Here is a 14,628-nt window from a genome sequence, read left to right on the forward strand (position 1 = left end):
TTCAAGCCACTGCCCGTTGATTTTGAGCTCGAGGGAAGGTTTCTGGTGACGTGTGATAGGCATTGTCCACATTAGGGCTTTGGAGCTCTCTTGAAGGCCTCTTGGGAGAGGGGCTGAGGCCTGCCCCGTTGGAAGTTTAAAGGCTGTTGCGAGGAACGGCAATCGCCAGCCCAATGGTACCCTTTTCCACAGCGCGGGCATGGTGTGGGGGGGCCTCTCGGTCGGCGCAGTGCCTCGGCAGGGCGGGGAGCCGCTTGTTGAGGGCACTCGCGGATGAAATGACCAGGTTGACCGCATCGAAAGCAGGCAGAAGCAGAGGCAGAGGACACAGCCATGGCGGAGGCGAAGGCAGTAGTAAGCGCTTTAGTTTGAGGGTCAATATCTCGGCAGGCTAAGACCCACTCGTGTATCTGCTTGTCGCGAAGAGAGAGGATGACAGTCCGGAAGGGTGCGAGGCATCCGTCGAGAATAAGCTCTTTTGCTAACATAAATTGGGCGTCTTCATTGGTGATTTTCCGCTGACAGGCTTCTAGAACGCGTGCAACAAATGCAGGAAAGGTCTCTTGTGGGTCTTGAAGCATTTGCGCAAATTTGGTAGATTGCTTGGAGGAGACTAGCGAAAATGACCGCTGGACAAGGTTCTTTGCTCGTTGCCAAAACCCTGGATCTATATTGACATAAGACTGAGGATTAGCAAAGCCGTTGATTCCGGTGTAGGCGTCCGGTGGATCTCTGACACCGATGCGGGCGTTCTCTGCTACTTGCTGTTCAACAGCATGCTGATAATAGGCACGCCATTCAAGAAACTGACTGGGCGGAAGGATGGCGCGGGCTAAGGAAATCCAGTCATAGGGGAGCGCAAGTTGAACTCCCAGTTCTTCTAACAATTGTTGGACATATGGGCTACCTATACCATCTTCTTTCACGGCCTTTCGCAGTGTCTTGATCTCTTCGGCCGTAAAGGGAAGCCAGGTCTGAGGGCGCTGTGGCGTAGGCAGCGGGTTGAGCAGGTAAAGCTGAGGGGCGGAAGGGTGCGCTCTTCCGGAGTCGCCGTTATATGGTGGTGGTGAGGGATGAGCGGTAGCGGGAAACAAGTGAGGGAGTGGCAGCTTAGCAGCGTCAAGGCGGCAACAAGCTGGTGGCGGGACCCTTTTGAGCGTCGGACAAGATGGCGGTGAAGCCACGTCATTTCCGGGAGCCGGCCAAGATGGCGGCGAAGTTACGTCACTTCTGGGGGCCGGCCAAGATGGCGGCGAAGCTACATCATTTCCGGGGGCCGGCCAAGATGACGGCGAAACTACATCATTTCCGGGGGCCGGCCAAGATGGCGGCGAAGCTACATCATTTCCGGGGGCTGGCCCGGGGGATGACGAGACAGGAAGGGGCGGGTAAAGGCGAGAGGAAGCGCCTTTGTTCCCGCCGGCGGGCTCTAATCCGGGTGAGGAAGAAGCAGGAAGCACGCCATCTTGGGCAGGGGTGGAGGAAGGAGGAGGAGGTCCGCTATTCTGAGGAGCCACAGAAACGGTTTCGCACTCGGGGGAGGCTCGCGCTCGAGAGCTGCGGCGAGCTAGTCAGACAGAGAATTCGTGTCTCTAAGATCATCGGGCTCATAATAATTGGGTTGTTTGATCGATTTGTCCTGGATGACTTCGGATGGTGCACCAAGGAGGCAGGCACGAACGGCCACAAGAGTAGGCAGCAGGCCGGGCGGAAAAGACCGCCTTTCATGCTCTATGGCAGAGGTAACTCGATCTATTAGCCGTGAGTACGTGTCCGGGCTCCAGAGCTGGCAGGTGGCGAGCCACGGATTGAAGGGGAGTAGTAAGTCCCAATATTTTTGGAGCTGTTTCAGGGAAACGCGAACCCCATTGGTATCAAGCAGGGCGGCTAAAAGCCGAACCTGAGGGGTATGGTGTGAAGAGAGGGAGGTGCCCATAGTGGGAGAAGAAAAGACGGCGACGGGGTCCCTACCTGGAGAGCTGAAATGGTCGCCAGTAGACAACAGCAACAGCAGACAACAGGGGCCGTAAGGCGGTGGAAGGAAAGGATCCCGGACGAGCCCCCACGTGTGGGCTCGCTGGCAGTGATTAGCGGCCCACGAGGTCCGGGCAGCCTTCCACGGCTCGGCGGGAAGCCCCTAGGCCAGCGTGTAGGCCTAGGTTCTCCAGGCGTGGGGGACACGCGGTAAAAACCATGGAGACAGCCTGAGCGCAGGAACAAGTCTGCTTTATTGCGGAAATACACTTGGTTATATAGGGTTGGGTAGAGGGAGGGGCAGGAGCTGGGGCGGGTTAACTACGGGGCGGTAGTGGATAGGCGGAGTTGTGCAGGCGGCTATGAGGTAGGCAGTAGCCAGGGAAGAAGGCAGATTATATATTGGCAACGTGGGCGGGACTGGCGGGAAGGACAGCAACGGCTGGAGGAAGGAAATAACAAAGGCTGGGGGAAGGGATGCAGCAACAAGACCCAACATCTTAGAGAACCGTAACACTTCTTAGCATATTAAAGGCACTGAGAAGACTCAAAATAACCTATTTAACTTTTATAAGCAACTTTTCTTATACAATTTAAGCATGACTCGTGTGTGTGTGTATATGTGCATACATGCATGTGTGTAACACATCCTTCAAAATTAATATTAGAGACAACCAGAAGGATGGCGGTGGAGTAAGGCTCTCCTAGAGTCAACTCCTGCTACAGGTTAGTTAGTGAACACCCAGAGCTATCTGAAGTTCCTATTTGGGGGCTCCAGGAGACCAGAAGAGCATCCTGCAACATCCTTGAAGGAATGTAAGGAGAAGACTGCCCATCTTCAGAGAAAATTTGAAATTAGAGTGCTCCTCTCAATGGAAACCTGTGTCCATTCTCCACTGGAGGCACAAGCTGCTATTCCGCAGCTTGAATTAGAAGCTCCACTTCCCAAAAACAGAGGAGGAAGAGATGGTTGGGCACCAAGTTCAACTACTAATGAGTAAATATGGTGGGCTAAAGTATAACCCTAAGAACAGCTAAAGTTTGAACCTATCCAAGTCAGAAAGAGGCTGGTAGCCACGATCTTAAGTCTGCACCTACCATGAGGGGAAGCAGGGCAGACTGAAAATCACAGTGCTGGTAGGGACCAGTTTCTTTCCATCCAGGTCAAATTGCAGCTCTAGTGTAAGCCCCAGCCCCACCCCCTGTGGGGAGGAAGCTGGGGGACCTGCCAAGACTCTCAGAAATTACAGACCAAACTGTGGAGGCTGGTGATCATCTTACTTTGGCCATGCAAGCTACCCAAGGAGCTATTCTGTGGCTGAAATTGTAAGCTCCATTATCCAAAAACAGGGGAGGAAGAGATGGTTGGCCACCGATTTCAGCTACTGATTAATAGATTTAGCTGACTAAAGTATAACCCTAAGACAACTAAAATTTGAACATGTCTAATTTGGAAAGAGGCTAGTGGCCACCATTTTGACTCCATCCCCAGCATGAAGGGAAACCAGGCTGACCGAAAATCACAGTGACAGTAGGGACCGGTTTCTTTCACCCAGATCAGCCTACAGCCCTAGCTTAAGCTTCAGACCCACCTCTGGTAGGGAAGAAACTGGTAGGCCCTGCAACAGATGATCCAGGTACCTGCAGGTACATTTGGCTGGCACAGACTGAATAATCTGAAGTCTACAGGAGCAACTGCAATCATCTTATTACCTAGATTCTTAACCACACCTGCAGCTCTATCCCTACCCCATGCAGGGGAGAAAGGGGCATAAAGCTTCATCAATCTCTCTGGGCAACTACAGTCTAGGCCTGCATGACTTGAATTATTCCACACAGCTGTAACTCTGTCCCTACCCCTGGAAAAGGAGAAAGTTGGGAGAAGCTTCATTGGTCCCTGGGAGAGTGAGGGCAACTTGAGCCTCCACAGTTATAGCACTGACTATATCCTTGGTTCTTACTACACAACCAGCAAGGGAGAAAGGGCAGGAAGCCCTAAACTAAAGAGAAAACGTGCACCCATAATAAATATTCTAGTAGGTCAGATGCCAAGACACTAACAAAAGATTACAATCCACACCAAGAAACAGGAAGATATGGCCAGTTAAAGGAATATAGATAAGCCTCTAGATGACATAAAGGAGTTGAGACAACTAATCATATATGTTTAAACAAATCTCCTTAATAAATTGAATGAGATGGCTAAAGAGATTAAGAATATTAAGACATTGGTTCAGTAAAAGTGACAGAAAAGGCATGTGTACAGAGTCACATCTGAGTCCAAATCTATCACACTCAGGAGCACAATTTTGAAAGTAGGGCCCAATGGCAAGACACTGAACTCCGGAGCTATCTGCCATGACCATAGGACCTGGGTGTCTCCATAGCCCTCAGGAGCACCACTACCTGGGGTTGTATCTACTTTGGCTGTCTTTGGGTTCCTGCTGGGATGTGCAAAAGCGTGACCCCACTAAGGACCTCCCGACTCATTTTGAAGTCTCTTCACCATATAAACTCATTTGTCATTACCTTTTATTCAAGATATTTTTCTAGTTGCATCTCCAGTCAGTGATTGGCTGTAATCCCTTGACGTCAGGGAGGCTCATCCCCAGGAGTCATGTTCCATGCTGGGGGGAAGGTAATGCATTTATATGCTGAGTTTGGCTTAGGGAGTGGCCACATTTGAGCAACATGGAGGCTCTCAGGAGGTAACTCTTAGACACCCTGAAGCTGTAGGCCAAGGTAAAATTTTAAGCATACAGTCTCATAAGCATAATCATCAGTATCAAGGGCCCATCATTGGACCATCCTTCTCATTGGTCTTTGCCCTTGCACTTGGGCCAGGGAATTTGAATCTCTGGACTGTCCATGTGCCAAGCTGGGCCTTTAGCCTCAGCACAGTGGCAACACCTACTCTCCAGTTTTTTGGACTTCCCCAGGTCAGCTAACAAGCAGATGAGGATGGCCAACCACCACACCAAGGAACCAAGAGAATCTACAAGTGCAAGAAGTTCAGGTGGATGGGATGGATCCATCCATCAGCCATATGGGATCTAAGACCCTCTCAACTTAGAGGCGGAGTGGGCATCACCATCCCAGTATCTTCAGGATGGAGGAATAAAATATGGATTAGAATGGACTTACTGCTATTCTACTATGGAAATATTGTGACCCTAGCAATGGAAGAAATTATATCATTGATGTGGGGACAGTGGTCATAGTTGCTGAAGGCAGGAAGAGGGAAAAAGAGGTGTGAAATGGGGGCATTTTTGGGACTTGGAGCTGTCCTGAATGACATTGCAGGGACAGATGCAGAACATTGTATATCCTGCCATAACCCACTGAAAGGACTGGGAGAGAATGTAAACTACAACATAAACTATAATCCATGCTGTGTAGCAGTGCTCCTAAATGTATTCATCAAATACAATGAATGTACCACACTAATGAAAGAAGTTGTTGATGTGGGAGGAGTGGGCGGTATGGGGAATGAAGTATATGGGAACCTCATATCTTTTAATGTAACATTTTGTGGGTTCTATCTATCTTTTTAAAAAGATAATAAAGTCTATTTCATCTTTTAAAAAAAGAAGACATTGGATGAGTACAAAGAAGAATTTGAAAGCATACATAGAAAAATATCAGATTTTATGGGAATGAAAGGAGCAATAAATGAGATAAAAAATACTTTGGAATCATATAATAGCAGATTTGAGGAGGCAGAAGAAAGGATTGGTGAGCTTGAAGAAATAGCCTCTGAAAGTGAACATATGAAAGAACAGATGAAGAAAAGAATGGAAAAAAATTGAACAAGATCTTCGGGAACTAAAGGACAGCCAAAGGTGTACAAACATATGTGTCATGGGTGTCCAAGAAGAAGAGAAGGGAAAAGGGGCAAAAGGAATATTTGAAAAAATAATGGTAGAAAATTTCCCAACCTACTGAAGGACATAGATACCCATGTCCAAGAAGCACAACATACTCCCATTCCAAAAAAATATCTGAATAGACCAACTCCAAGACACATACTAACCAGAATGTCAAATGCCAAAGACAAAGAAAGAATTCTGAGAACAGCAAGAGAAAAGCAATGCATAACATATAAAGGATACCCAATAAGATTAAGTGCTGAATTCTTACTATGATATATTTAAGGTCCTTAAGATGAGGTGGTGGTAGCTGGTGGATTCCTAAAGGAGATAAGAAGAGGACTGAGATGAACTACCGATATTTAATATGTGTAGAAGTTTTAATTAGCTTTACTGTAAAAGTGTGGAAATGTATAGAGTGGATGGTAACACATAGTGAGTAAGAGCTAGTTTATAAATGGGGATGTGGCTGAAAATGGTAGTATAGGGATGTAAATGCCAATTGACAGAATGCTAGAGAGTAATCTAGGAACTGAATAGCACAGTAAACCCAGAGGTGGATGAGAATTGTGGTTGATGGTACAGACGCAGGAGTGTCCTTTGTTACCTAGAGCAAATGGACATCACAATTGCAGGGTGTTGGGAATGTGGAGAAGCATGGGAAAAATACAACTGGAGTGACTCATGGACTGTGTTTAGAAGTAATAATGTAATATTCTTGCATCTATGCCAAAGATGTACTGTGTTGATAATGGGGGTGTATCGATAATGTATGCCAAATGTACACTATGGATGTGGTAACAATCAGATGATATTATCTTATAATTTGTAACAAATATTCCACCACAGTGTGGTTTGTTGATAGAGGGGTGTTGTTTTGGAATTCTGCATATGCACATGGCTGTTTTGTAATTTTACAACTTCTGTCATAAAAATATATTTTAAAATAATAGGGTGGGTTTGGGGAAAAATACACCAAATGTAAGATAAGGACTAAAAGTAGTAAGATTTTGACAATATTCTTTCATAATGTGTAACAAATGTCTCAGACAATGCAAGGTGTTGGTGGAGGGTTGATGTATAGGACCCCTGTATGATGTTATGCATGTTTGCTTTGTAAGTTCACAACTTTTATTATATATGTATGTTCATATATAAATGATATAAAGATAATAATAATAGGGTGGTTTGGGGGAAAATACTTTGGTTAGCAGTAATATTTTTTTTCTTTTTTTTTTATTGGCTTTGTAATAATATTACATTAAAAATATATATGTGAGGTCCCATTCAACCCCACCCCCCCACCCCACCTCTCCCCCCCCCCCCCCAGCAACACTCATTCCCATCATCATGACACATCCATTGGATTTGGTAAGTACATCTTTGGGCACCTCTGCACCTCATAGTCAATGGTCCACATCATGGCCCATACTCTCCTCCATTCCATCCAGTGGGCCCTGATATTTTGAAGATGCTCTTTAATTATTATTTAAAAATGTTTAACAACAGTGCAAGATATTTGTGGTAGGGTGAGTTATGAGACTCCTGTATGATGTTTATGTTTGTTTTGTAACTTTACAACTATTACTATACACTTATTGTTTATGTATATTTATATATGAGTGATATACTTGAATAAATTTAAAAAAAATTTTTAAGCCTATTGTATGCGAAGTGGGTGTAAGTTCAATGGTTGAGCACCTGCTTTGCATGTATGAGGTCCCAGATTCAATCCTCAAGTACCTCCTTAAAAATAAAAGCTAAGGAAATCTGAATAAGGTATGTACTTTAAAAAAATTAATATTAGAGAAAAAGTTTGTCAAAAACTGTTGTCACCTCATCTTACTAGTAATTCTACAAATATGCATCTGTCATGTGCTTTTGCATTCAAACATGTCACCTTTTCATTTATCTATCAGATGTCTACCTCCCCACCGTCCCCTGGCCAGCTCCTTCAAGTAGGTAATCCACCATTATATGGTCACTGAACGAACACAGGGAATGCTAAAGAGCTATTCTAAAGCAATTTCAGAAGTGTTAGGTTAAGTTCTACTAACTAAAGATGTCTGTTTTTTCCATTTTTTTTCCTGCCTAAATAGTTCTCTGTCTATATTGACCTCTATTTGTTGAAATATCCTGATATTATCTCATTTAATGTCATGAAAATGTAGTGTACACCTTATCAGCTTGTCTGTAAGGGTTTTTCTATAGTAAAATATCTTTCGATAAGCATGTCCATTACAAATTTATTCAGCTAATTATATATCCTGGCAACTTTTCATTTTCATGAAACCCTATCTCCATTAGACTCTCACAGATTTTCATTCATGTATCTTTTCACAATACGTAAACAAAATAAATTTTAGCCATGATTATAATAATCACTATAATTAAAACTGATCTACCCAGCCATAGTTTTATAAAATTACAGTTATTTTATTTGCTTAAATAGCTACATTTTCCTATTATGACAGATAGTAATTCATAAGGGCTGCAATTAATATTAATGGCCTATTATTAGCTTTTTAAATTCTACCATTACCTTAAATTTTCCCAACCATAAGGTCAAATACTCTAGTAGACTTCCAAATAAAGTGTTACTTAGAAAATTTAATTTTTAGAAGACCAAATAAATATTGTAATATTTGTGCCCCATCTATGTAGTCTATTAAAATGCACTATTACAATAGGGAAAGCACTGAATTATGGTAACCTTCCTAAAAACTGACAGATACAGCATCTAATTTCATTTATTCTGAGGCAGAATTTAATGCAAAAATACTAAAATCAATAATCCTCTTCTGTCATAAAAAAAGAATGATAGAAGTATCATTTTTGACAGCTCAGGGACTTGGGAAATAATACATTTTCAACTACTTCTGTCTCTGTTCCTTGCCACAACACTGTGAGTTGATTTTAAGTGAGTTTGATGCTAGACATATCTTCTACATTAACTTTCTTTCATTTAATCACATTGCCTAAAATATGTTAGACGTATAGTTTGGCTATGAACACATCATAATGATTAATAATAGTATTAGAGTCCACTGAGGCCATCAGAAATAATTTTATTTACAACCTTTACAAATCCTCAGGTTCTCTGAATTTCTAAATACTTATTACAGAGAGAGAAATCTATTGAGCTCAATATAATAAGTACATTACTGTGAAAATACTTCAGTTCTGTACACAAAAGAAAAAAGAAATTTCAATTAGGTTAAAGTAGGCAAAGCTGGATATATGTAAATCTATATTGTTGCCTTTTTCTTCTTAGAAGATCTACCAGTCTATTTTGATATACCTATATAGCCTCAGGAATTAAAGAATGAAGGCTGCCAAAGTTTCAGGTGATTCTCAGGGATCAGGTATAAAAGGCCCTTAAGATCTTTTGGAGACTGCTTATAGTTCTATCTGGTTATTTGAAGTAGTTTGTGACAGCCACTCCTTTTTTTTTTTTCCATATTAATTTATCTTTTCACATTTCAATATCTTCTACATTTTTAGTAGTAAGGTAAATCAGCAGAGCTTGGAAGTACCCTAGGGTAATACATGTCCCTAAAGGTATATTATAGTCTGTCTGTAGAGGTCTCTAGTGTTAAGAGGATTCACTATGGGATTATATTTTAATGTAAATTCTAACAATAATGGGATAATGACTCATCCAAATATAGTTACATATCTTGGGCAGCACTGGAAGATATGCAGTATACAACCATTCAGCCCAGGGTGGCTGATCTGGCAAGGTATGGCAGTGGGATAAATCAGTAGATTGGGTCAGATAAAATTGAAATGAATTTTTTTGGTCAGAGAATCCATGAGTTTCCTGTGCCACAATCTGAAATTTCTTAATTTACTGGACCTATAAGTGTATAAGTGATTTCACAAAAATAGTCAGGATTCCCAATCCATATGTTTCCCATTTATTACCTGAGTGAAAAATTATCTCTTCCTTTATATTTTTGCCTAATTTTAAAAAGTAAATGTAAAAGAAGTACCTTAAGAAGAATATCCTTTTATTTTCTAATTTTTAATTTTGTCTTCAAAAAAGTTTTAGATCACAGTAAAGTCACAAGTACAATATAGGGGACTCCCATATATCCAACATCAAACCCTTTTCCTCCTTCCCCAGCAATGATCTTTTTTACATGTTTATATTAAATTTGCTGTAGCTGATGTACAGATATTGAAACAGCTATCAAACATGGTTCCATTTTGGTTTACATTATGGTTTATATTTTAGACTGTACAATTTTCTAAATTTTTAGTTTCATTATGGTTTACATTTTAGCCTATAGACTTTTATATAGTTTCAGTGAAATTTAACATGTCCTATATCCATCATTGCACGATCTTGTGGAACACTTCCATTGTCCCCCAGTTACCCTGCTTCCATTTATTCTATTCCTCTCTCCCCCTCCCTTGAGGGCCCATAGTGACAACCAAGCTTCCCTGCTTAAAGGACCAGATTCATGGACACTTGCAGCAATGCTGAGGGCTTGATATACTAGATTGTCCTCCCCCACTGGGAGCCACCAATTCTCTGGAGAGACACCCTCCCCTCTGTTTGAGAACATCAGGTCTCCCCAGGATGTGGGTGCACCTTTACACTCATTGTATGGGTCTCCACCCAATGATATGGCACACTATGACAAGATGAGCACTCACACACTCCCTAGAAGCCTGCCCCTGTGCCAGATGCTGCCCCCTTAAGCACCTTAAACAGGTAAACCATCGTTATTACATTTTCTAAAGAGTTTTCTCAACATTATTGTTTCAACCACATACCCGACAATCTCCCATGTTCAACTGTTCCCCCCAACCCTCCTCCGAATTCTGTGGGCCATCTAACCCATCCTTCCAACCCTAGCCCCACTCAAGCCTGCAAAGCCCCACCCAATAGTATCCCTATGCCCCCATATTATCCCTTCTCTTTACAAATACTTACCTCCACTTTAGCATAGATCTTACCCTTGTAGCCATCAGCTCATAACCCTCCTCTCTCTCCAGTTTTCTGTAAGTCTATCATGCAGTCTCTACCTCTCTGAGACAGCGTGGTTTACTTATTTCATATCAGAAAGGTCATGTAGTATTTGTCCTTCAATGCCTCACTTGCTTCACTCAACGTAAGTCCTCAAGAATCACCAATGTTTTCCCATGTGCTAGTACTGTATTCCATCTTGCAGCTGAGTAGTATTCCATTATATGTATATACCACATTTTGTTTATCCATTCATCTGTTAATGGGCATTGGGGTTGCTTCCAACTTTTGGCAATAGTGAATAATGCTGCTATGAACATTGGTGTGCATATATCAGTTTGTGTCCTTGTTTTCAGTTCTTCTGGGTATGACCCAGCAGTAGAATTGCTGGGTCATATGGCAAATCTATAGCTAGTTTTTTGAAAAACCCCTAAGCTGTCCTCCAGAATGGCTGGATCCTTCTGCCTTTCCACCAGCAGTAGATGAATGTTCCCAATCCTCCACATCCTCTCCAACACTTGTAGTCTTCTGTTTTTTTGATTGCTGCCAGTCTTATGGGAGTAAGATGATATCTCATTGTAGTTTTTTGTTTTTTTGTTTTTTTAATTATTTATTTATTTTTTAAAATTACATTAAAAAAACATGAGGTCCCATTTAACCCCACTGCCCCCACCCCCCACTCACCCCACAGCAACACTCGCTCCCATCATTGTGACACATCCATTGCACCTGGTAAGTACATCTCTGAGCTTCACTGCACCCCATAGTCAATGGTCCACATCATAGCCCACACTCTCCCACGTTCCATCCAGTGGGCCCTGGGGGGATCTACAATCATTGTAGTTTTGATTTGCATTTCCTTAATAGCTAGTGATTTTGAGCATCTTTTCATGGGCTTTTTAGCCATTTGTATTTCTTCTTTGGAGAAGTGTCTATTCAAATCTCTTGCCCATTTTTTAAATAGGTTGTTTATCTTAAAAGAGTAAAGAGAAGAGAGCTCTACCATTTTTGATCCTGCCATGTAACAGAAAGGAGAGGCTCAAGCAGCTGAGGGCCCCAGAGAAATGAGCCATTTGCCTGATAATCTGCAGCTGAATTTGGGAAGAAAGTGAAACAGGCATGCTTGAGAGAAGAGGCCCAGTAAGAGTCAAGACTTATGGCTTGGTTGCCCTCAGTTGAGCTCCAGGAGATGGTATAGCCAGGATGGGATATCAGAGACCAGGCAGATATCACCTGGCCTCTTGATTCAACATGCAACAACTAGCTTACATGAGCAAGCACCTCTTATGGTGTCTGGAGTTGGACTTTTCACAGTCTTGGATCTGTAAGCTTTTACTCCAAATAAACATCCTTTATAAAAGAAAAAGAGAGAGAGAAAAAAAAAAGAATATCCATCACACCAAACAATCAGAATAGTTTATCTGATTTTATGATTGAAAGAGTTGTATATGTCAAGTATGAAGTCAATATGTAAAACTTTCAAGATGGTAATTGTACCCTGCTTAGCCTCAATGAAAATGTAATTCATCCCAGGCCATCCTCTGCTTTCTAGAGATAAGAGTAGGGGATTCAGACAATGTGATAATTAAAAAGTTTTCAAATACGATTTTTTAAAATGAAAGATATATTTACAAAGCCTTAGGATACTACATAAATTTGTGGGTAGAGTGCGAGATGTCCAGGACATTCGAGTAATGTGAACATATTGTAGGGTTTAACTGCACTGACATTATAACCTGGTACACTTTAGTTCTGCCCACTTACTACCAATGTGACTTTGAGCAAATTATTTTAGCAGGCTAAATTTACATACATACACACACAAACACGCACACACACACTTTTGTAGACAGAAAATTCAATTTCTCCCTTTGGAAGAATTAACATTAAAGTGATAATTCCTCCAAAAACAATTCCTAAAGTTATGAATTAAATTAAGAGAAGAGAAACCTCCATTCCAGATCCAAAGCTTTTAAAAATACAAGCCTGTGCCGCTATAAGTTTATCCAGTGGGCTGTCATTCAATGAAGAAATGAAATCTGAATTTAAGACATTTGGGTTACATGATCTATGAATTACTCCATAATCACTTTTCTCTGATAGTGATCTGTAACTAAAGTCATTCCATCTAAATTTTTCTTTTGCATGTTGTATGACCTCGCAAGCAGAGTAAGAAACTGGACGTTCCTCGGGAAGATCAGGGACCAACGACCAAGAATTTGGATTTTTGGCCTCAACTTATTACACTGATGGTCACTATTATTGATGAGGATAGAACTTCCTACACACCTATCCTGAATCAGTAAGTATGCCATTTTGAAAATGAATGGATTTTATTCCATTAAAGTAAAGAGAAAAAAATATTGGAAGCACATCTTATACTCATAATAATGACTTTTTCCAAAATTAAATTGTAGAAAGAGTATTTTTATTTTATTAATAAATGTCATTTGTTATTCAGTCATATTATGAACTTTTAGTTTGAGTCTCATAGAGTATGATTCTTTAGATATGGGAAAAATTATTCTCAAGATTTAATTGTTATTTAATGCTGAATGTTTTCTTTTGTTCCTTTCATGACCGATTGTCTCAAAAAAAAAATACGGGAGAAGGTATCAATTAAGAAGTACATATTAACTCATATTTAGATATATCAAGATTCAGGTACCTATGTTATGTCCAAATATTATATACAGTGGGCAATTTATATTTAGATATGAAAGTCTTTTAGACTTACTCTTATTAATATATAACAAAGGGGAGGTTCATTATATCTGTTTGAAAGTAAGAACTTTTATTTCTTTTCAAATATTTATAAAATTTTACTATCATTCCTTTTAAATTATTATAACTTTATTTTGTTTTTGTAATGCTGACAAAAATATAGGCAGAAATATGTTCTTTCTTTGCTCCTGTTCGTTTGCATGCATTTTTTTATTGTCTGTGATTTCTTTTAGCTTCCTCCAAAAATATACATACAGTGATGGCTCAGTTGATTTTCTCTCTGTAATAAGAGAGCATATATCAGAGAAGATTCAAGGTATTGAGTAGAAAATGAACCACTTTTCAAAGATGTCCTGTTTCATTTGCAAAGATAAAATATGCTGCTTTTATTTTCTCAAAGATGTCGGATAAGACAGAATATTATTTTCAATTTTTATGTTTTAAAAGATACCATATTACATTTGCTGCAGCAAGGAGGCTGGGTTTAAACTATTCTGTCCAGGGATTTTCATCTTGTTCTTTCTTTTTTGGAACTCATGCTATTCAGAATATTACAGTTATTGATTTATTTGCTTTTTTTTTTGCTTCCCTAAGTTATTTTTAGATTTTAAAAATTGTAACGAAAGTGTTAAAACATAGTTGAAATTTGAGAGACTATACAATGGATCATCACATAGCCATCACCAAAATTCAACAGTTACCAAGATTTGTCATGTTCCATTCAACTGTACTTTTGAGTTTTCATTTTCTTTTTTCCCTTTGCTGAATTATTTTAAATAAATCTCTCAGACATCATGTCATTTCATCCCTTCATATTTCAATATTCATCTCTACAAACCATGGCTATTTTCTTGCATATCACAATGCCATCATCTCAACTAGGAAGATAAACAATAATGCTTTTTATAAAAATACCTTTTTCACTTGGTTGCTTTGAATCAAGATCCAAATAAAGTCCACATGTTATATATTATTAGTATGAATCTTAAGTCTCTTCTATTCTATTCAGGACTCACTCATTTTCTTTTATTCCCTGCCATTAATTTCTTGAAGAAACCACATCCATCGTCCTTTAGAATATTT

The 14,628-nt window shown here is 40.5% G+C and overlaps 1 protein-coding gene across 1 annotated transcript in view; it reads left to right on the forward strand.

Moving 5' to 3' along the window:
* Positions 1–14,628, forward strand: part of UNC13C (unc-13 homolog C) — a 738,074-nt gene that overhangs the window by 487,576 nt on the left and 235,870 nt on the right. Inside the window, exon 17 of the mRNA XM_058294229.1 lies at positions 12,990–13,123. Within this exon, the coding sequence (XP_058150212.1) occupies positions 12,990–13,123 (134 nt within the window). The remainder of the gene's footprint in view (positions 1–12,989; positions 13,124–14,628) is intronic.

The sequence above is a fragment of the Dasypus novemcinctus genome, chromosome 3, assembly GCF_030445035.2.
Source record: "Dasypus novemcinctus isolate mDasNov1 chromosome 3, mDasNov1.1.hap2, whole genome shotgun sequence".
Taxonomy (NCBI): domain Eukaryota; kingdom Metazoa; phylum Chordata; class Mammalia; order Cingulata; family Dasypodidae; genus Dasypus; species Dasypus novemcinctus.